The sequence below is a fragment of the Sceloporus occidentalis genome, unplaced genomic scaffold (assembly GCF_023333645.1).
Source record: "Sceloporus occidentalis isolate IW3139 unplaced genomic scaffold, rSceOcc1.0.p SCAF_9, whole genome shotgun sequence".
Classification (NCBI taxonomy): Eukaryota; Metazoa; Chordata; class Lepidosauria; order Squamata; family Phrynosomatidae; genus Sceloporus; species Sceloporus occidentalis.
In genome coordinates, this window is record NW_028316989.1 from 39,709,892 (window position 1) to 39,733,829 (window position 23,938).

General features: G+C 41.5%; 2 protein-coding genes across 4 annotated transcripts in view; one reads left to right on the plus strand and one right to left on the minus strand.

Moving 5' to 3' along the window:
* The window catches only part of SLC30A4 (solute carrier family 30 member 4), a 27,741-nt gene continuing 3,803 nt past the window's right edge, over window positions 1-23,938 (minus strand). Inside the window, exons 1-9 of one of the 3 annotated variants that reach the window (XM_089538992.1) lie at window positions 19,612-20,121; window positions 16,104-16,638; window positions 12,938-13,084; window positions 10,273-10,426; window positions 8,977-9,184; window positions 6,299-6,404; window positions 4,372-4,506; window positions 2,758-2,898; window positions 1-2,019 (exon numbers count right to left, since the gene is read on the minus strand). In XM_089538992.1, the coding sequence (XP_089395118.1) occupies window positions 2,015-2,019; window positions 2,758-2,898; window positions 4,372-4,506; window positions 6,299-6,404; window positions 8,977-9,184; window positions 10,273-10,426; window positions 12,938-13,084; window positions 16,104-16,485 (1,278 nt within the window). In that variant the 5' untranslated portion in view covers window positions 16,486-16,638; window positions 19,612-20,121 and the 3' untranslated portion in view covers window positions 1-2,014. Of the gene's footprint in view, window positions 2,899-4,371; window positions 4,507-6,298; window positions 6,405-8,976; window positions 9,185-10,272; window positions 10,427-12,937; window positions 13,085-16,103; window positions 16,639-19,611; window positions 20,122-23,938 lie in introns of those variants that run through there. The other 2 variants (XM_089538990.1, XM_089538991.1) reach the window with 2 other exon arrangements.
* Window positions 21,436-23,938, plus strand: part of BLOC1S6 (biogenesis of lysosomal organelles complex 1 subunit 6) — a 7,702-nt gene continuing 5,199 nt past the window's right edge. Inside the window, exons 1-2 of the mRNA XM_089538994.1 lie at window positions 21,436-21,638; window positions 23,329-23,473. Coding sequence (XP_089395120.1) covers window positions 21,569-21,638; window positions 23,329-23,473 — 215 coding nt within the window. The 5' untranslated portion in view covers window positions 21,436-21,568. The remainder of the gene's footprint in view (window positions 21,639-23,328; window positions 23,474-23,938) is intronic.

Below are 23,938 nucleotides of genomic sequence, written 5' to 3' on the forward strand. Positions count from 1 at the left end.
TTGGCAGTTTATTAACTGATTTAATAAATCCACAGGAAAGCAACACATTTGTTTCATTAAACAAATATATAGGATAGTGTTACAATTTTAAAAATGCCCAAGTACAGTACAGAGCTACCAAAATCCCAATTTCTAACCATATGTACTGTAAACCCTCACTGAATGAAATATCTGTTATGAATACCAATCATGTGCAACAATACCCGACTCCCAGAAAGGTCATATTGAAGGAAAACACAATTTTTTCCCCACAAACTGCAATATGGCTTTGTGTTACATCGTAATGCGCAGGGGACGGGGATCTGCAAAGATACCAGCTCTTCATCTCTGGGCTGGAAATGCAAGCACACTGTATTGTAGGATTGCCACTCTGCTTTTGGAAGCAACAAAATAAAAATATATAGTGCACTTTGCTCAAATTAATACTGAATTTTTCCTTGGTGGTAGCAATAGAAGGGGTTAGCTAATTCCAATGACAAGAGATACAGAAATCCAGTGGGGAGGCATCTAAACAGTTTAATCATGGCACTGACTCTCAACGTATTTCATGAGAGTTTGCTCTTCATCAAGGGATATTTTTGTAAAAAGCAATGTTATGATCTTTACTTGAAGTATCTAAATAATATGTCAGATCTATGTTGTAATAATTTTCAGTTGCTTTCATGAACTGATTTAATTTTTTTTCAAATCACCCCTTAAATATCAGTCCTTAAAATGATGGCAATAATCAATTCTTGAAGGAACTAGATACTGATTTCTGACTATATGTTCTGAATAACTATCTAGTTAGTAAATATATAATGGTAAAATCAAGACCTGTTTCTCTTTATTATTATGATAAAACAGAACTGTGTTTTGCAGCTTGTTTGGGCCAAATACAAAAAATTCAAAGGAAAATAAAATATGACTAACTACATTAAAATTGATTGTGTCAGATTGCATAACTAAAGACTAAGGGTTAAATGTAATTTTAGAGTATATCTGCTGGGAAAAAATGGCACATTATTCAATACTAACCTAGGTTCTATTGCTTTCAATGGGTCTACATTATTTGGGACTAAAAGTGGATTTCCTCTGCAAAGCTATAGAACTTAGTTAGAAACTATACTCTTTCTTACAACTAAATGCTACTCATGTTGATGTGCACTCTTTGGATGAATCAAAACAATGTAGATGCAAAGAAAATGAAGCCAAGCCTTAGCATTTATTATTATTATTAATGGTCCATATTCTGTTTTTACTACAGTCAGATCCACTGAATCAATTGGATTTACCTATGTGTTGATTCACTATTCAACAACTGATTTAATGGATCTCCTCTAGCTGGAAATTACCAATGGGATTGTGGCCATTAATGGCAGCAATAATCTACATTCGTTCTGATTTTAGACTACCAATGATGTGAAAGCAATATATCTCTTTCAGTGGCTTCACTCTAGTTTCCCCTTCTCCAAGCTTAACAATTAAGAACATCCAAATAATTTGGCACCTGGAAAACAGTTATTAAAGCCTGCAATTCAGCACAGGTCAGAAAGGATGGTTACTTTTGAGCCAAAAAGAGTTCCCCTCCTTGACTGGAAGGCGGTACAGTTCACCAAATCACTAACGTTTCACTGGCACATTTTAGGACATCATCATGCAGAAGCCATGTATTTACTGGAAGGAAATGCAAAAGTGAAATGGAAGCTAGATTCTCACAGTTCTAAAGCTTGGGGAATGCATTGTAGCTAAAGTCTTTATTCTTATTTCTTGACTATCTACATTCGAGTCTACTGATTCGTTCTTTGCATTTAAATGTCAATTCTATAAGGCCCTTTCTCTTTCACTGAGGCAAATCAATCACAAGGAGACTGTGACAATGTATTTCTTTATTAGATGCAAGATTCATGCTAACCAAGGGGCCTCTTGAAGCAGGTTAAAACATTAGCGATTCAAGATGATCAGTAAGAAATATCTCAACGTCAACCATATACATTTGAAGAACGTCAATATGCCTTTTTCTGCAGTATAAGTCCTATGCTGAAAAGATATGAAAGACGAAAGTCAGTCCTTTCCAACACAGTGGGTCCAGCCCCAACTTCTTCATTTAACGTACTGGTTGCTTGGAATGTAGGTTAAAACTACATTTCCATGACTGGCTACTGTAAAAGCTATATTTTCAAATATATGCTCAAGTTTAGGTGAAGAGACTTCTTACAAAAAGGTTCTGTTATCCCTGCAGCAACTTGTTTTTAGGCAAGATATTAAAAACCTGGCTGTTGTGAGGGGGGTAAAAATACTGTATAACCAGTTCAGGGATCATTAATGTTAGCGATTATGGACATGATCAACCTTGTCAAGTCTTTTCAAAACTCAAGTAGTTAATTCCTGAGGCCCCTTTCAGAGCATAGGAAAAGTACTGTTAAAGTTAACAAATGGCAACATGGAAGTGTACTCTACGAGGTATCTGCCCGGCCATAATGCGATCCATAAACAACTTATTGGTGATACACTGGCAACAAAACCCTAGTGAAAACAAACACTTGATAGAAAAAGATAACTCAGCTTCACAAAAAGGGTAATCCTTCTGACCCAGTGCTTTTGCTACTTCCAAATCCTTCTTGTTGAAATGACTGCTAATGCAACTCGAGACCTAAAGTATTCTGTTTTATTTGTAAATCTTGTTTTTATTGCTTTGTGGTCTTTTGGCTGCAAGATTAAAAATAATAAGGCAGCAAGTCCCTCCCACCAAAAGTGTGGAAAATTAGGCACTGGAACCTTGACAGTTTATGCAGGGTTTACTTTCTTCGCGCTGGTAACTCTGAAGCTGGATGGAGCATTGATAGACTCCAAATGTGTTTAGCAACAACCGTCTGGCCTTGCACTGGACTTCTTCCCATTTGGATGAACTACCAGAAACTGAAAGGAAAGGAAACCACAGAAAATACCTTAAATAGGCCTTCCATCTAAAACAAAAGCAGCCAACACTTTACCATTCCAACTGTTTACTTATCAATCATAACCTGTACAAGATTTTTTTAGTCCCCCTGTTGTTGTGTGCCTTCAAGTCATTTCTGACGTACGGTGACTCTAAGGTGATCTCATCATGGGGTTTTCTTGGCAAGACTTGTCCAGAAGGGATCTGTCATTACCTTCCCCTGAGAGACAATGATTTGCCCAAAGTCACGCAGTGGGTTTCAATGGCCAAGTGGGAAACTGAAATCTGGTCTTCAGAGTTGTAGTCCAACATTCAAACTACGGTACTACACCACGCTGGCTTTCCACAAGTACATATCCATAATTGCTAAGTGGTAATTATTTAAAAATAGAGGGGGAACAACCATCTGACTCTGGTTGCTGGCCACAATCTTCACAGAGGTCACATAACCTCTCTTCCTTTCCTATGAAGGGAAAGACCAAACCAGACCAATATTATGAAGAAAATGAGTCCTTGCTGATCTCACAAATCCCAAGAAAGAACAATTTTGCTACAGAAGCAAAAAGCACATCACAGATCATGACCTAAGATGCCTGCCTGATTCACTATCTCAGACATGGCAGAAAAGTGCAGATGTACACCCTTCACCCTCCCATAGGGCCACCCCACTGTTCCTAGTGTGACCGGAAATTTCATCACATTTTGTCTGGTTCCAAACAGTAGCTGAATTTCAGTGTTTTGGGAGACAGTGGGAAATGAGGGCAAGTGCCTCATTTTTTCCAATGGTTCTGGAGCATTTAGGGAGCACAAAAAAGGGGCCTCAGGAGCTGTACATTATCAGTCCTATACAGCTGTACCCCATTTCTTTTACAACAGATTGCCAAAATGACTCAGCACAGGGAAAAGGGGGAGGAAAGAGAAGGGATCCTTATTTATATTACTCATATGTAAACTGACCTGATGCTGGTTAAACTATTTAGTTTATATTTTGTTGAAATATTTTGTATATAATGTGTTTCATTTTTGTTGTTGTAAATTGGCTAAGTCGTTCTATTTTGTAAACAATTTTAGTTTGTCTAATTGATGGGCTTTGTCAAGTAATAAACATGTGGATTTCAGAACATGCAGATCATCTTGGTCACAAATGGATGTAAAAATCTTTTGAAAGAACTCTCCCGTTTGGCACTGGCAAACTAATATTTCTTCTCTATCTCTTCTCACCATTTCCATTCCCTTGCCTGCTTTTTTTTTTTTTAGATTATTACTATTATTGTTATCATTGTCATTATCAAAACCACAGAAATAGCCAGCCCTTTAGATGGTATCCCTATATCTTTTGATTTGTGTATAAAGCAGTGCTGACACAGGTACATTAGCAATAATAATTATTTCAAGTTATATCTTTTGCAGTGTAATGTACTTTCAAGATTTATTAGTGTGAGCCACATTTTTACCTAATTGCAAGTGGACTATGACAATAGTTTTTCCTGCAGTTAATGCCCAAATGTTCAGGTTTTCCACTGAAAACACATCTTCAATTTTCATTAGCTCTTCCTTAATGAGATCTACATTCAAATGCCTCGGAACACCTACAAATAAAAGAAAGATCAAGGATCACATTAATGAGAAATTATTATTTTGAGTAATTACATTATTGGCCATTCAACGGTATAGTGCAAACTATTTCTATGAAAATGCTCACCAGCTTTATCTCTTGCAATGTTCCAAGAAATTATATATTTATCATGAAAGATTAGCTTGCACATTGTAAATAGTCTCAAGAGCATACACCAGCTGGGCAGTATGTAACTTCTAGAAACAATTACACCATAGTTGTATATTCCTGCATGGCAGGGGATAGATGACCCTTTTGATCTCTTCCAACTCTTAAGATTCTATGATTTTCAAAACTTTTAATCTTGTGAAGAACACTTTGCCGAGATATTTACTTCTGCTCAGGATGTCCACCACACAGCATACCCCTGATATAACATGTATTATGTTCATTAGTGGAAAGGTTCATTTCAGAGAAGATTGCCATTTTAAAAAAATCTTATTGATCGGATCTGAACGATCACAAAGGTTCCCCAGAATGCAATTGGAAAACTCCATCCATGATTCACTTTTAAAAAGAAATCTGAACAGTGATTTTACATCCACTCAAGGAGTAATTAAAATCACAAATAATTGCCTCCACGAGAGGAACCTAGTCCATTATATTCATAACTTTTTAATATTTTTTTAATTCCAAAAAGAAAAACAAAGGGAGTAATAAGGGGGAGTTGTAGATATGGTTCCCAGATCTCAGTTCCTGGGCCTGAGGTTCTGGAAAAGGTGAGAGCACTGTCTTAAAAAGTGTATTCCCATATATGTTCCTCATTTATTAGACTTGGGCATCAATCTAGCATCCCCTTTAGGCATGGGTAGTTTCATACAAGTAAATATTTCCATTTCAGGTGCCACAAAAAGAAAATATATGTTTTCTGTATGAGGCACAACTGAAATCATGTCTAAAGACCGTGGCAAGGATCCTGTTTGAAATGCAATGCAATAACACTGTACTGTACACACACCTCCACTCGGCTGCCTTCTGATCCTGAAAAAAAGCAGCCTCTCCAGTAAAAAAGCACATTCACATGGCCATTAGTGGTCGGGAGGGTGAGAAAGCAATAGCTGGATACAATCTGAATACATGAGGTGAGAAGAGCCATTGCTTTCGTGGATCTTCAATAAGTATGTGTACAGTCACCCCTCTGTTTTTGCGGGGAATCCGTTCCAGACCCCCCCCCCCCACGAAAATGGATATCTGCCAATACAGTATTCAAGTCCTATTGGCTTGAATAGCAGTGTGCCCCATTTTAAATCCCTCCGTTTGTCCCTCGCGAGTAAGAAAGGACGCATATTTAAAGTCCACAGAAATGGAGGGATGACTGTGTATTTGGTGGGGAAACGTGCAAACAGGATTACCACTATCTTTAGAAATAATTTCAGTTTGGGTGTTCTAAATTACTCTTGGGGCATGCTGTCTCACCAGAGATGCTGCTTGTCTCATGGGAGAAGGGTGATGTAAGGAGATAGTGAATACTTTCTTCCAACTCCTCCATAAAAAGACATATGATAACACAATCCTAGGTTACACCAGCACTGAGTATGTGATGTGATGCAAATGCTGGCAACACTAATTGATACAGCATAGCACTTAGTTTTTGGAACAACTTCTCCATAGGCTTTGATCACTTTAAAAAACTGCCACATGTGATGGAATACATCAGTTTCTCCAATCTAATTATTAATTAATATTTTAAGATATTGTATGATTAAATAAATGATTGTAGCTTCAACCTGTTTATAATTGTTGATCCCAAACATAAGAATTATTACCTTCAAGCACAATTACTCCAGTATCCCGGATGATCCGAAACGTTGTGAAAACCACGAGAATGGAGAATACATATGTGCATATAGGATCTGCAATCTTGTATTCTGGCTGAGACAAAAGAGATTCAAGCCTGGTAAGACTCCATGTAGAAAATAACTTATCAAAATTCTGTCTTCCTTGAAATATTTTGAAAGCTCAGAACAAGGGCTAGGAAACATTTTTCCTCAGTCTTCATTTCCATGCAAGCCAACCTGATTCACAGTTGTCAGATTAGTATATAGAGAAGAATAGTGTCTAGATCAAGGGATGTAATAGTGCCACACTATTCTACTTTGGTTGAGTCTCACCTGGAATACTGTGTCCAGTTCTGGGCACCACCATTCAAAAAGGATGTTGACACGCTGGAGCATGTCCAAAAGAGGGCCACAAAAATGGTGAAAGGTCTGAAAACCATCCCTTTTGAGGAAAAGACTTGGGGTATCTTTAGCCTGAAGAAGAGACTGTTAAGAGGTGATATGACAGCCCTAAGTATTTGAAGAGGTGTCATACTGAGAATGGAGTAAACTTGTTTTCTGCTGTTCCAGAGACTAGAACACAGAACAATGGATGCAAGCTACAGGAAAAGAGATTCCAACTCAACATTAGGAGGAACTTCCTGACAGTAAGAGCTGTTTGACAGTGGAATGCACTCCCTTGGAGAATGGTGGAGTCTCTTCTGTTGGAGGTCTTTAAGCAGAGGCTGGATGGCCATCTGTTGGGGATGCTTTGATTGAGAGTTCCTGCATGGCAGAATGGGGTTGGACTGGATGGTCCTTGTGGTCTCTTATATGATTCTATATGGATCAGTCAAAACTAGGAGAAAAAATAACAAAAATTGGTGCACTATACATCACTAAGTACAAATGCTAATGATCTTTTTGTACTTAGTGATATATAGTGCACCAATTTTTTGTTTTTTTCTCTAGTTTTGACTAATTACTGGGTAAGCCTCCTCTTGTGTTGGTTTCTATATGGATCAAAACACATCAGATGCCCAATTAGTGAATGTCTGAACAGGCTTAACACAGACTGGAAAAAGAATAATTCTCACTCACACTCACTCACTCACACACACACACACACACACACTTCTCAAAACATGTAAGGTAAGAAACAGGTAAAAGTTTATTCGCAAGAGCCGAGATCCTGGAAGGCAGAGCATAGCTCAATAGTTCTGCATGCATTAAACGTCTTTCCAAACTCACTGGATACTAAACACAATTCCAGACTTATAGTTCAGCCACTGTAGGGTTTACCTCCCATGGCCATTCTATGACTGGTGGAGAGGAGAGGAACTGGAGAAGTGTCTGGCTATAGGGACATATCCAGAGGCTTCTCTAATCCCACCTGCAATCTCCATTAGCCACAGAATGGCCAGGAAGGTTGCAGCAGCAGCTGAGTCCAGATGGGAGGCTTTGGTCCTTGTGGAGGATGGAGAAAAAAAACTACCTACACAATGACCAAACAACATCTATGCAGTCATGAGGTGGGTTTACACCTGCATATGCCATTAACAGGATGCTAGCCAATGTTTCCCTCCCTCCCCAATCCTCTTTAAGGAAAAGGTATAACTCTAGTATAACTTGTATTTAAAAATGTTTAACTTGCACTTAGAAATTTCCAATCTCTGGCATTTCTAGTTAATGAACCATGAGTAGGAGACCTTTAAAAGGCTTCTCCTGGCATCTTGGAGAACTATCTCCAGTCAGAGTAGTTGTTTCTAGAGTCCAGATGGACCAAGGGCATGACTCACTAAATGACAACTAGGTATTTCTACCTCAAAAAAGTGTGATTATTCCAAAATGTATTTGCTGATTAAAATAGGCACACACCTCTTCTTTAAAATAAAAGAAGTGGTTATAGAATGTTAAAACATGCCAAGAAAAAATAGATAATAAATTAAAAGTTATACTGATTTTTTTTTAAAATAAAAGTTTTTTTTTTAAAAAAATCCAAGCAGTTCAACTGTTTTGGCAATTCCTTCCAGCCAAAGGAAGGAAATTTATCAGCATACTTACATGTCATGTGTTTGGGCCATTCCCACAGAACTGGGACTTTAGACAATGCCCTGCCTTCATCCCACAGTGATGGGAACAAATGGGGTTATTCACAGTACATAGAAGCAAGCCTTCAATTGGACCCCAATAGTTTCCAGCCAGACCTTGTAACCAGAAAATAAGGCAAAACAAGTACCTTTCTGGTCAGCTCTTATGTAGAGTAAAAATGTGGGCCTTACGTATAGTAAAAATGGGATGACAAGACAAGGAATATTTATTTAAGTGTAAAGACCCATCATTTCTTGAATTGTACCCTATTAAATATATGTTTTAAAAACATAAGAGTTTGAAAATACATTACAGATTATCCTCAGCCAGTAGTCTTTAGTTCCTATTTAATCCAACCCAACAGTTTCTTGCATGGGTTGACACCTCCACTGTGCATATATACAGATTTCCCCAATGAATGAAGCAGCATCTCTGGGTATATAGCTCTTGCTTTCATGGAACAATGTGCTTCATAGAAAAGGGCCTGAACCAACAGACATGTCTGTGAATGCCAAGCCATGTTGTGCCAGCATTCATAGGTGGAGCAATCCATGATCAGAAATGTCCTTGTTCACAAGTATGGTTTACAGTATTACCTTGAAACGAATGATGTATGCAGCTACAAGCACACCAATACTTTGCACCAAGTCTCCCAGGGCATGTACAAAAGCAGCTCTCACCGCCAGACTGCTGTGACCATGACCATGCCCAGAAGCTATAGCAGAAGAGTTTGGTGGAGGAACAGAAGGTGGGGCATGCGAATGAGAGTGAAGGTGACCTGACTGGTTCAGCAGAAAGCCCATTCTAAAATGAAGAACAGAGGACAAGAAGTTAGGTGGGAGGTGAGTAGACAGAGAAGGGGAAGAAAAACCCACATGTTACCATATTTTTAATACTAAAACAAAAATGTTTATAAAGGCTGCAACACAAGTATACCTCAGTTAAAGAAGCAGACATGTTCCTTGCCTTTACCTCTTTAACAGAAATGTTGGTATCAGAGGCAAAAATAATATGGAAAAAGGGAGACTGGTTCTTACACCACTAAAAAGGAGAGCAGTTTAACATGTTTCATCAAACATTTTCATAGAATAAAATCATAGAGTTTGAACAGATCTCAAAGGCCATCCAGTCCAATCCCCTGCCATGCAGTCAAAGCACCTCCAACAGATGGCCATCCAGCCTCTGTTTAAAATCTCCATAGAAGGAGACTCCATCACACTCTGAGGGAATGTGTTCCACTGTCAAACTACTCTAACTGTCAGGAAGTTCTTCCTAATGTTGAGATGGAATATCTTTTCCTGTAGTTTGCATCCATTGTTTGCATTGCTATATGGCTTGGGTCCAGGTTATTTAAAGGACTATGGGCTGAAACAGACTGCATAAATAATCCATCTTGAAACCACTTTAACTGCTTTGGTTCAATGCTAGAGAATTCTGGGAACCATAGTTTTGTGAGATATTTTAGCCTTTTCTGTTAGAGAGCTCTGGTGCCACAACAAACTACAGTTCCCAAAATTCCCTAGCACTGAGCCAGGGCAGTTAAAGTGGTTTCAAGATGATTATTTATGCAGACTGTTTCAGCCCTCTATCTCCCTTTATGAGCCCATAAGTACACTGAGATCATCAGGAGAGGCCCTTCTCTTTATCCCACCATCCTCTCAGGTTCATTTGGTGGGAACAAGGGAGAGGACCTTCTTGTGGGCTGCTCCTAAGCTCTGGAACTCCCTCTCTAGAGAGGCCACCTTTAGGTGACAGATAAAAACTTCCTTGTGCCGTGAGGCTTTCTCAATGACAAGGGTTGGACTTTAAATGTTATGTAATTTAAATAATAAATCCAAATGTACTTATGCTGACATGGAGCCAACACCAAATTTTTCAGAAAGACAACTTACATGAGGTTTACAGCCACACCGACAGCTGCTGTAATAAGCATTACATCCCCATTGATTTCGTAGTCCATATGGATGGTTCTTTGAACAGCTTCATACAAGAGGAAAACCATAAGGATATAAATCAGTAATACGCTGACCATGGCAGACAAAACCTCTGGGAGAGAAAAAGAAAAGACAAGCACTACTGTTACTTTTGTGCACACACTTATGTGCATTTCTGTTGCACTTCCTCATCAGCCTTCCAGTATCAATCCCATTATGGCCGATTAAAGCCATACTGTACTACACTGTATAGCAGCAAATCTTCTTGGGACTCAAACAATAAAGAGTTTGGCAGCAATGAAACTTTTCTTTCAATAGTTTTTAATTCTGTGGAATGAGAATCCTTAGGGATGAAATACAAGCCCACTGGGGCCATGCACAGTTTTGAAAGGTATTTAAATACACTCCAGCGTTTAGCATTATTATGCAGCTCCCATGGGATTTTAAAGAATGTTTCTGGGGGCAAAAGTCTAATTATAAAAAAGGGAGTCATGTGAACATCGAATGGAATAATGTGATCAGAGACCAAATTTGCAGAGGCATAAAGAATAGAGCTGGGTCTGTACATTTTTAATTGAAAAACATATTTTTGCTGAAACAACTTTCTTTCCTAACAACTGGCCTAACCCATTACCACAACGAGTTGCCAAGAAATTTTATCTGCTTCTTCTTGGCATGTTATAGAGAATGTTCTGATCTCAGCAGATGAACTGTAATGGCTGCAAAAGCTCTATTAACTCATTCACAATCTAGTACACAGTACTATGCAAGTCAGCCCTTCTGAAATCAATGGTGCTGAAGGTTTACTGTTAGCTACACCTCTATCAGCTTGATCAAAGAGTGTCAAATGGCATATACGATTATTGAATTCTCCCTCTCCCCACCACAACCTCTCACAATTTTATCCTCCTCACGCCCTGAGAAATGTGAGGCAAAGAGATCAAGGACTGGTTCAAGATCCCATCTTAATGAGTTTCGTGGATGGATGGGCCTTTCGACCTGGGACTCTTTGACACTATTATTCTAGCACTCCCATATCTGGTGACCTTAAAATGTGCTGGACTAAAGTCTTCATTATCCCCAGATGCACAGGATGGGAGCTGCACTACTAACCTACTTGGACCTCTATACCACACTAACTCTCCCACAATTAAGCCTAGCTCTGTGCTGTATTAGAGACACAGGGTTTTGTGGTGCTGTGTAGGGTTGAAATGGTCAGATTCCAACAGCAAACCATCTGTTCAGCATGGCAGTCAATTTTTTCCATGGTTTAGCCATAGAATTAAGGTTGAACGACAGGCAAAATAATAATCAGCAATCAAAATATTTGCCATTAAACAGCACTAATAGCCAGATCCTTCTCCTCCTCCCAAAGCACCTTAGATCATCCCGTCTATGCCTCAGAACCTGCACAGTATTTTGCATATGTGTTGAACTGTTGTCACAGCAGGAGGAAATGCAGTGTTTTAGAGTGTTTCATGTGTTCTGAGCAACAACTGGAGTTGACATGGTTGTGGTAGTGAGCTGCAATCTTGCTCCAGAAAACTAGTTGCTTTTCCAATGGGAACACACTAAGAGCTACAAAAATCATCTCTCTGTGTGGATAAAGCCTAGGGAACATGGATTGCCCATGAACCACAGAGTCAGAGGGAAAGGACTGTACAGAATGATATGGCTTCAACAACAGTTAAGAAGCAAAGTATTTTCTGTACTGCCCTTAAGTCTACAGCAATCCTCTGTCCACTCAAAAGTAAGTCTCATTGTCTCCAGGAGGCTTGTAAATCCCATGTGAATACACATAGCATTGCAGCTTTATACCTTGGATTATGTGTGCGCACACTGCTCTTTATGGAAACTCATGCCATAATAAACTTGCTTGGGCTACCACTCATTTGTAGATCTACAGCTCAGATATTCTGAATATCTGAATATACACTGGCAGCAGGGGTAGTGGAGAGGTCACATATGAGCACAACAAACACATTCTTGTGAAGTTTATCTAAAATATAAGAAACAAGTAAAGGGGGATGTACATTCTCTCCCACCCCAGCCTGCAAACTGCCCATTTTAAGTACACCCTTTTTAAAGGCTGCCAATCTGCCACAATAAGTCACACAGTTTAGAAATTTAACACTGGCATTTATATGCCTTTTATTTATGACCTCAGCTACAGGGTGCGGTTGCACATCATAAGCCACATGATGACAACCATGATTTGTTCCTTAAGCTACAAATCACATAGAAGAAAAACAAGCAAAGTGTAGTCTGTCTATCCCTTTTTTAGTTTATTTCTTTTCTGCTGTTTTTCTCATCTCCTATTTCAAGATAGGCAGCTGAAAAAACAAGCCAGAAACAAGCTCCTGCTGAAGATTCAGAAATCAACACCATGGATTTAACAAACCAGATTTTATACCCAATAATAAACTATGGGTTCACATTATGGATTCTGGTTGGTCAGCAAATCACAACTTGCTAGAAAACAAGTGTGCACATCATAATGTCAATGAACAACACCATGGCTTGTAAAAATGTGGGGGGGAAACCAGCCACAGGCATACCTGCTATTCAGCATTTACTGCCCTAGTTAGCATAGTATTAAAATGAAACCAAAGAAGTTACTTACCTAAGCGATGGAACCCAAAAGTGAATTTTTTGGTTGGCGATTTTGCAGACAACCACAAAGCAAGCAGTGTCAAAATAATGCCGCTGAGGTCAGTTAACATATGGAGTGCATCAGTCATGATTGCTAGACTATTTGCAAGATATCCACCTTAACATGAAAAAAATTAAGTTAAAAAATTAGGATATAATGCTTGTGCACTTTTGTACACATCACAGAGAGGCCAAGTACACACAACAGAGAACAACAGCTAATATCCTATGCTTGTTTCACAGTCCTCTTCAGTATAAGCACTGCTGGGTTTTTGAGGATCGTGGAAGACAGGGAGTCTTGGTGACATCTCACCCACAGGGTCGCCATGGGTTGAGATCAAGTAAGAACAACTTTCAGCCAGAAACAACTCTGAAACCTGTCAGAATGTAGGAAATTCTGTCAAGCAATTGTTATAGTTGGTGTAGTATGTAGTATGTTTGTGGTTTTGACATTTATAATAGTTGTTTATTGGTTTACTGGGAAATGATGTGAATGATGGGAGGCACAGTACTGGGATGGGTGGGTAGAAGCATGCTGGCGTTTGGCTCAGGAATGTACAGATGTGAGGAGTGAACTTCTCAGAACCTGATGGTGAGAACAGAATGTAGAGATGAGAACTGGCTGGACGATTAAAGGGGGCATGAAAGAAAGGACTGGTATATTTTAATTAGTAAGCAAATTAAGTTAAATCCCATGAAAAGGTGGGGTGGGACACTGTTAATTTTATATCAGTGTTTGGGCACAAGGTCACTTGTGTCTGCAGATGTCTTCCTGTAAATATCCAAGGTTTCTCTGGAATAAAGTTTTATTCTTTGCAGCTCAAATGAGTTGTTCACTAAACACCTGGGGAAAATAGCAGATTAGTTATCTCTTAAGAGATTCATATCATTTCAATAAATTAATCCAGTTACAGACATCACAGTTTATTAAGAAATCCAGTAAGATTTCTGCATGGTGCTAATACTGGGGAGCAGGGAGGAAGGAACATGGGACACTACTTTTTCTTGACAGCACCATTGGCTGTTGTTTTAAGAAGACACTGACACCAGAAATAATTTGAACACAGCGCTAGAATAAACAAACTCAACCAGCATAGTCTTCAAAGCAAGCCACACAGGAACATATTTCACTTTCCTTAGATCTGAGGATTTTCTCTTCTGTAGTCAATTCTCAAACTACAGTGAACACAAAAGACATTCTATTGGAATGAACAGAAGGAGATTTCTATGGATACCATGACCTGCCAAAAAGACAAACCAATGGATCTGAGAGCAAATCAAGCCAAAGGCTCTCACTTGAAAGGCAAAATGATTAAATTGGGACAATCATACTTTGTACACATCATGACAAGACATGACTCAGTGGAAAAGATTAAAAAAGCGGAAGGCAATAGGAAAAATGGAATGGATTAATTAAAGAAAAAATCAAGGCCTGCAGTTTGCAAGACCTGATCAGGGCTATGATCCATCAGGGCTCCTGAAGATGATTCTCTGCAGATCATCTCTGCAGATGATTGCCATCAATCAAAGCCCACTGTGTAAATTTACAGCGCTTTATAAATAAAGGTTAATAATAATAATAATAATAATAATAATGGCTACAACAACAATAACAACAGGCATAACATACCCCAGGGATGAGATGGAAGAACCTGGAGGAGTGTGTGCAGGAAAATGAAAGCACAGGGATCCACAAGCTGGAGCGTGTCCAGCGGAAGGCAACCAAAATGAATGGTCTGGAAACCATGCCTATGAGGAGAGACTTAGGAATCTAGGTATGTTTAGCCTGGAGAAGAGACAATTAAGAGGTGATATGATAGCCCTGTTTAAGTATCTGGAGGAGTGTCATATTGCGGATGGAACAAGCTTGTTTTCTGCTGCTCCAAAGATTACAACATGGAACAATGGATGAAGCTACAGGAAAAGAGATTCCACTTCAACATTAGGAGAAGCTTCTTGAAAGTGAGAGCTGTTGGACAGTGGAGCATACTCTCTTGAAGTGTGGTGGAATCTCCTTCCTTGGAGGTCTTTAAACAGAACAGAGGCTGGATGACCATCTGTTGTGGATGTTTTGATGATGAGTTCCTGCATGGCAGGGTTGGACTGGATGGCCCTTGTGGTCTCTTCCAACTCTATGATTATATTATTCTAAGAATAGATTCTCAGAATAATGTTCCACAGCATCTTCTACATGTTTGATCCAGCTTTGAGGAATGCTTGTTTCACATACCATGGCTTCTTTCTTTCTTTTTAAAATCTCCTGTAGTTCCTTCGTATAACAAAAACTTCAAAAGGGCATGTATGTCAAGAAAGAGGCTGATGCCACATTGCTGTCTTCAGTGAGCTATGAAGAATGAAGGACTGTTCCATGGGTGACTGATCACAAACTTCTTCATGTGCTTCTTAGGATATTTGGAACTCAAAATGGGGGGAGGGGGCAGAATGGATGAACCAGCTGTACACAGAAAACTTTCTATGCAGGTGGGGAGCTCAACTATTGCTTACCTTACCGGCAATTTGGTAGATCATTCATCATTTTACCTAGGCATCGTTTGGTTAGTTCAGCTGTCTGAATCATTCTAGACTTGTGGTTTCCTTTCATTTCTATCATTATGCAAATTTACCTAAACTACAAACCAAACACAGGGCTCAGAAATTACTTTCAGGGATACAAGGCCTCAGAGGTTAAGACGCACACCTCAAATATTATTAGTAATCCCTGCCCCACACCGCATATATGCTAGTTGCTATACCACAGATTACCAAAAAAAGACAAACGAAGGGTCGAACAGCAAATCAAGTCTGAACTCTCACTAGAAGCCAAAATAACTAAACTGAAAATGTTGTACTTTGGACACAGCAGAAGACGTGAGTCACTAGAAAAGAAATAATGCTGGACAAAGGGGAAGACAATAGGAAAATAGGAAGACCACATTACAGGTGGAGTCATTCAATCAAGAAAGCCACAGTCCTTAAGTCTGCAAGACCTGAGAAGGGCAGTTAATAAACGGTGCACTTGGAGGTCCCTAATTCCCATTAGTCAACGTCAACTTGACAGCAAATACCACAAACAACTCATCATTTTACCAAGACAGTTACAGAATCTCCTGTCAGGGAGGTACAGGAAGCATTCTTACCTATAAGTTCCCCTGTCATAAAGAGTAGATAAAGAACGGCTGCTAGAACCAGTCGTCTCTTCACTTTTTTCTGCTTCACCAGTTCCCTTTGTTTGCTGCAGCTGTTACAAGGGTCTGTCCCAGGGCCAGTCTGGGTGCTCTGCAGAGCCACATCCCTGTCCAGCAAGGATTCGTCATCGGAAAAGGGTCCCACACGAGTCCCATTGGTGGAAGCCTCGGCCACATCCTCGGAAACCACAACTCGCAACTTGTTGAACCTGGGGAAGTCCTCCTCGCTCACTTCGTCCGAAAAGTCAAAGGCACTGCAGTCGTTCAAGAACAAGGGGTCATCGTTCTTTCTCAGCATGGACTTCAGGCTGTTCCAGATGCCCGAGTGGGCCATCCTAAGTTGTCAGCCAGGACCTAGCTGGACGTCCACAGTGCTAAGTCTGTTCAGTTCAGGCGGAGGACTTCCTTTTGCTATTTGTTCGGGCCATTTCTCATCTTGTAGAAGCCAACGGTGCTACGTCGTGTCAGGTGTATCGTCGGATCAGACCTACATCAAGCAAAAGAGATGTCAGTTAGGAAATAAATTAAAACTTTTTCCCATTAAGCCCAGGCTAACTCTCTGTCTAGGGAGGCAGTGGCTTAGTGGTTAAGATGCCAGTTCTGGCAATTGGAAGATCGGCAGTTAGAGGCCCGAGTGCTGCATGATGGGGTAAGCTCCTCTCAGTAGTTCCAGCTTCTGCCAACCTAGCAGTTCGAAAGCACACAAATGCAAGTAGATAAATAGGTACCACTTTGATGGGAAGGTAACAGCGTTCAGTGCAGTCATGCTGGCCACTAGTGTAGTCTTTGGCTCTTCGGCTTAGTAACAGAGTTGAGCGCTGTCCCCTACAGTTGGTTAAAACTAGACATTCATATCAAGGGACTACCTTTACCTTTTAACTCCCTTGCAGACAGACAGCATGATATAGCGGTTTAAGCATTGAACTATGAGTCTGCTCCAAGGTTTGACTCCCCCATTGGGCAAGTCACACACTCTCAGCCTCAGAGGAAGGCAAAAGCAAATCCCTTCTGACCAAATTCTGTGAAGAAAACCGTTGTAAATTGGAAATAGCTTAAAGGCGCACACAACAATAACTCTCTTGCAAGCAAAAAGCATGCCTCACCCAGGTACAAAGTCTTAAGGAGGTGGATCTGCCATATTAACCCCACACCTCTTCCTTCTACCCAGCCGTTCACTGGAAGTACCTGGGGCAGGGAAATTATGGGGAACCTCTCTCAAAGAGTCATTTAATAATTCAAAATACTGGTCATGACCTATAATCCCTGCATGGCTTAGCTCCAGACTATCTAAGGCCCCGAACAGACAGGCCAGAATAAAGCTGCTTCAGGTCACTTTGGGGGTATGCTGCTTAAATGACACATGCATCTTAAGAGGCCAGAAGCTGCACCAAAACTGCACTCCAGTCCTTAGGATTGGAGCATGGCTTTGGCGAGGCTTCCAGCCTCTTAGGACACATGCATCATTTAAACAGCATACCTCCAGTGACCCGAAGCAGCTTTATTTTGGCCTGTCTGTTCGGGCCCTGAGAGACCATATCTCCCCATACCAACCTGCTAGAGCCCTAAGATCTTTAGGAGAAGGCTTTCTCTCAGTGCCACCAAGATCCCAGGTTTGCCTGGCAAGGACACAAGAGAGAGCTTTCACGGTGGCTGGTGCCAGCCTTTGGGTCTCCGTTCTGTGAATCTAGGCTGGCGCCCTCCCTCCTTCCATTTCCCTGGCAAGCAAAAACATTTTTATTTAAGCAGGTTTTTCAACATATAATAAGGACAGGGTGGCTTTTTATATAAGGCGTGTGGTTTAGCGATGTTTTTAAATGTGTGCGTTTTTGTTGGAAGAAAGGCAGCATAGAAGTGAAGTGAAATAAATAAATAACACCCAGCAACTTATATGCAGAACGTATTGTAAAGAAAGCAGGCTTGGGCACAGAAGGAGGAGGAGTGAAAATAGGAGGAAGGAAAATCAACAATCTGAAATACACTGACAGCACCAGAAAGCCTCAAAGAACTGGAATAACTACTAAGGAAGATCAAAGAAGAAAGCGCAAAGGCAGGACTACAGTTGAACACAAGGAAAACAAAAATAATGACCAGGGGGAACTGACAAAAATTGAAATTAGATAACGAGGAAATAGAAACAGTAAAAGAGTTCTCGTATCTGGGTTCAAATGTTGATAGAAATGGGGAAATCAGAAGAAGACTAATGGGGAAGGCAGCTAAGAAAGGACTAGGAAAGATCCTAAAACGCAAAGACATACAACTCAGTGCAAAAGTCAGTCTCATAGAAGCCACTGTATTCCCTATTACTATGTATGGATGTAAAAGCAGGATAGTTAAGAAAGAAGCTAGGAAGAAAATCAACTCATTTGAGCTGTGCTGCTGGAGAAGAGTGCTGAGGGTCCCATGGACAGCCAAAAAGACAATCAAATGGGTCCTAGAGCAGATCGAGACAGAAATCTCCCCAGAAGACAAGTTGAACTGAGGCTGCCGTACTTTGGACACATCATGAGACGACTCGCTGGAGAAAAACAATAATGTTAGGGAAGGTAGAAGGAAGCAGAAAGAGAGGAAGGCCACATGCCAGATGGATGGACTCTGTGTTTGCAGGAACTAAGCAGAGCAGTGGAGCATCTTGAAGATCTCTCATCTGCAGGGGATCCATGGGTTGAGATCAGCTCCAAGGCAGTTAACACAAACAAACACCCAGCACAGAATCACTGTCTTTTTAGAACGGTTCTTTCAAAGGCTAAAGTTCCTCAAAGCCGCTTGGCCCAGGGCCACCAGTCCAGGGCCCAATTCTCCGCCGCGATTCGAAGGCCAATAAAGGCCACCTATATAAAGGACACCCAAAATGTGTAACCCAGTGAAAAATGTAAGTTGGAAACGCGAGAAAGACATCCATTGGCACTTTTTTTGCACTGTGAGAAAGCAAGAAAACGTTGGATTATTACGATACATGCACAAATGATAGAAATATCAGATAAAAGAACAATTAGACCCTAAAATGTACTTATTAAGTATGATAGAATGCTAGGGAATCCTGGGAACTGTAGCCTTCTCTGTCAGAGAGAGCTCTGGGGCAGCAATAAACTACAGTTCCCAGGATTCCCTAGCATTGAGCCAAGGCAGTTAAAGCGGCCTCAAAGTGGATTATTTCTCCAGTGTGGATGCAGCCAAAACCTAAGGCCCACTGCAATAATAATAATAACAACCCACATTGAGACCGCTTTAACTGCCTTGGCTCAGTGCTGAGGAATTCTGGGAACTGTAGTTCTGTGAGACATTGTCAGAGAGAGCTCTGGGGCCGCAATAAACTACAGTTCCCAGGATTCCCCAGCACTGAGCCAGGGCAGTTAAAGCGGTCTCAAAGTGGGTTATTTCCGCGGTGTGGTTTCGGAGCGGAGGAAGGAAGCGGGTGACGACAAGGCCTCGGAGGGAGCCTTCGGGGCGGATGGACGTCTACCTCCGTCGCCGGGGGAGCCGATGATGTCCTTCTCCGTGGAAGGCGGGCGGCCAGGGAGGGCGAGTCTCCCTCGGTGGGTCCCGCTCGGGAGCCGGCATCCCTGGCATTCACCCCGCCGCCACCCGCTGCCTTCGGGCTCCCTCCCTCAAAGCGACGCGGTGGTTCCTGCGGAGGGTCTCCTTCTTCTCCGCCCGCCGCCTCATGCCGCCTCCTTCGGCCCCTCCTCAGGCCCCTCGCCCTCGCTCCCTCTCTCTAGGCGCCTCTGGCTGCCTCACAAAGGGAGCCCCGCGCCGCCATTGCTGAGGTACATTTCTTGAGGTACATTTGCCCTCCTCCTCCTCCTCCTCGGTTCCCCAACCGCTGCAGCGACTACGACGACGACGCCGGGGCTCCGAAGGACCCAACCGAACACAGAGGCCGCGGGTTGGTTTTTTTATTTTCCAGGCCTCCCAACAACTCGAGCCTGGATTCTCAGTGATTCCCAAACTCGGGCTTGGACTTCAACTCCCAGAAGCCTCAGCCATCTCGGCCAATGAGGTGGGATTCTGGGAGATGAAGTCCAAAAGACCCGGAAGTTCAGTTTGGGAAGCCCTGCTTCTAACTGGGCCTTTAGGGGGTTTTTTGGACTTCAGCTCCCAGAAGCCTCAGCCATCTCAGCCAATGAGGTGGGACTCTGGGAGACGAAGTCCAAAACACCTGGAAGGCCAGAGTTTTGGGAATCACTGTAAGCTGGCCTTAATGTATTTTGGAGGCTGGGTTTGACCAACACGATGATGGCACAGTTCTTTTACAAATTGGTTCTTTAAACAAACAAACAAACAAACAAACATTGCTGGTAATAGGTATTATGATACACTGGGATTTGTTATTGTTATTGTTAGACACAACTGAGGAATCAGGGACACACACATAATGAAAACATGTTATTCCATTCTCAAAACAGTCCCCCTTCGGCGACATTTTCTTTGTTCCCAGGCAGAGTCTCCATCCCAGAGACAGCGGTGTCCTTGCGGCCTTTCATGCTGCTAGGAATAATATCCAGTGGGCCCTGGTTGTCCTTTGGCTCCAGGATCACAACATCTGGGGATGTTCAAGTCCCATTAAATACAGGGGCATAATAAAAAGGCCTCCCTTGTGTGAAATGAAATGGCAGAATCAAGGTTTTGGGAATGTATCTATTTTTAACATATTTTCAAATCAGGCTTAAATCTGTGGATAAAAAAAAGCCATGGATATGAAGGGCTGACTACAGACACACACACACATATACACACACACACACATATATATACACACACATACACGCACTTATATATACACACATATATACAGACACATATACACACACACATATATACACACACATACACACATATATATACACACATATATACAAACAGACATATATATACACACATACATATACACACACACATACACGCACTTATATATACACATATACACACACATACACATGCTTATATATATATACACACAGACACATATATACACGCATGCACACACAAACACATAGATATACATACACACACATAGATACACACACATACATATATAAATACACACACACACACACTGTATATTAACAACAGAGAAGTCAGAAGCCCTTCCCCTGGGACCCCTGAGGAAGGAGGCAGGCCCCGCCGCGCCAGGCCTTCTGGGAAGCCTCTTCCTGGCAGAGCAGAGAAGGAGCCAGCTGCTGACAACCCTAGAGATAGGAACGTCTAGAACGTCTCAGTTTTTAACCTCTAGAGACGTTCTACCCTTTTCCTATCTCTAGGGTTGTCAGCAGCTGGCTCCTTCTCTGCTCTGCCAGGAAGAGGCTTCCCAGAAGGCCTGGCGCGGCGGGGCCTGCGAAGGCAGGGCTTCTGAGTGCCGGACGCAGCAGAGGGGGCCCAGTTGCCTTTGCCCTCCTCCTCCTCCTCCTCCCTGGGCGGCCATGAGCCTGGCAGAGCCCCTCGGGGCCAGTGCGCCTTTGCAGCCCCACTCCTTCAGCCCTAGGGCTTTAGGTATGTCTGTGTGTTTTTATTTAAAGTAACCTTTATTGACATTCTCTCTCTTATGTGTGTTTTGTGCTTTCAAGCCATTTCCGACTTAGGGCGACCCTAGCATTGAGCCTTCTTGCCAGCATTGCCATTGCCTTTACAGTGGTCCTCACAACCTTTGGCACTCCAGATAATAATATTTTGGACTACAATTCCCAGAAGCCCCAGTTCAGTTTCTTCATTGTTCAGGAATTCTGGGAGTTGGAGTCTCAAAAAATATATATCTAGAGGGCCAAAGGTTGAGAAAAACCACTCAGGAGCCAACAGTGTGCTGCAGCAGCTAAAAAGGCCAATGCGATCCTAGCCTGCATCAATAGAAGTGTTTCCAAAACTCTGGGCTTTCGGGTGTTTTTGGACTTCAGCTCCCAGAAACCTCAGATATCTTCCCTTGATCTAAATCAGTGACTCCCAAACTCTGATCCTCCAGATCTTCTGAAACCTCACATAACTGAGGTTTCAGAAGATCAGGAGGATCAGAGTTTAGGCATCACTGATCAATGATCGAGGGAAGTAATAGTGCCACTCTATTCTGCTTTGGTCAGACCTCACTTGGAATACTGTGTCCACTTCTGGGCACTAAAATGTAAAAAGGACATTGAGAAACTGGAGCATGTCCAAAGGAAGGCAACTAAAATGGTGAAGGGTCTGGAAGCCATGCCCTATGAGGAATGCCTTAGGGAGCTAGGGATGTTTAGCCTGGAGAAGAGAAGGTTAAGAGGTGATATGATAGCCCTGTTTATAAATATTTGAAGGGATGTCATATTGAGGAGGGAGCAAGCTTGTTTTCTGCTGCTCCAGAGAACAGGACATAGCGCAACACATGTAAACTACAGGAAAAGAGATTCCACCTCAACCTTAGAAGGAACCTCCTGACAGTAGGAGCTGTTTGACAGTGGAATATGCTGCCTGGGAGAGTGGTGAAGTATCCTTCTTTGGAGGTCTTTAAACAGAGACAAGATGGCCATCTCTTCGGGATGCTTTGACTGAGAGTTCTTGCATGGCAGAATGGGGTTGGACTGGGTGGCTCTTGGGGCCTCTTCCAAGTCTATGATTATAGGATTTCCCTGAGGCTGAGAGCATGTGACTTGCCCAAGGACACCCAGTTGGTTTCATTTATAACTCAAGATGGCATATCCAGCTCCCTCCCTTCAGAACAGCCCTGTGAAGTAGGTAACCTAAACTATCCAGTGAACTGCATGATTCACTGAGGACTCAAACCTGGATCTCTCAAGCTGCAGTCCAGCATTTTAACCACTACTCTGTTGGCTGCTGTTGGCCGTTGTTTTGAGCTTTCCCTCCCAGGCTTTGAGAATTAAAGGGACCTGTTTGTGTATTAATTTTCTGGCTTCTGAAAATCCTTCAGGCCCTGGATGAATATGGCTTGTTTCAGGCTGTAGAGCACCATGATAATCAAATTGAGGCTGTCGTACTTTTGCCGCATCATGAGAAAGCACAACTCTAATTGTACCCATCTGTAACTGTTCTTTCCCATTTACAAACATTCATACTCTTCACAGACACTAAAGTGTGAGGCTGCCTACAATGTTTCTGACAAATAAATTACCTCTTATAATGTAATGTTTCTTTCAGTTGTTGTTTAGGAATTATTTGGTAAAATATTTTACAGTTTTTATACATTTTTCCCCTCTTCCAGATTCAAATGATCATTCTCCTGATGAAGGATTAGAAGAAGACTTCAGTGTTGTGAATAAGAAAGCTGTGGAGCAACTAACGGAAGGGCTGACTTCTCATTATTTACCTGATCTACAACGGTCAAAACTAGCTTTAAAAGAGCTAACGTATGTAAAGCTATACAATGTAATGCAAGCATGTGTATCTTTTCATGTCTTTAAATTATGAATTGATTGTTTTTTGTGGGTTTTTCGGGCTTCATTCTCTGAAGATGCCCATAGCCACAGATGCTGGCAAAACATCAGGAACAATCTCTTCTAGAACATGGCCACATAGCCCGAAAAACCCACAAAAAACTATGGATGCCGGCCATGAAAGCTTCACATCTAAAGGGATTGTTTATACATAGAATGGATCTACTTTTTGATTTGACTTTTCTGTTCAAAGATCACAAGAAGAATAAATTAGTTCAGTATCGATCTAAATTTTCAGCATTGTAGCACATACTCTTATACAAATCAAAGTCATCCTTGCCTGTGAAAGACTTGAGACAGCTTCTTTGGCCTTACAACATTTCACCATATTTTGTACTACAATGTGTAACTTCAAAGTGCATTCAAAATATTGTGTTC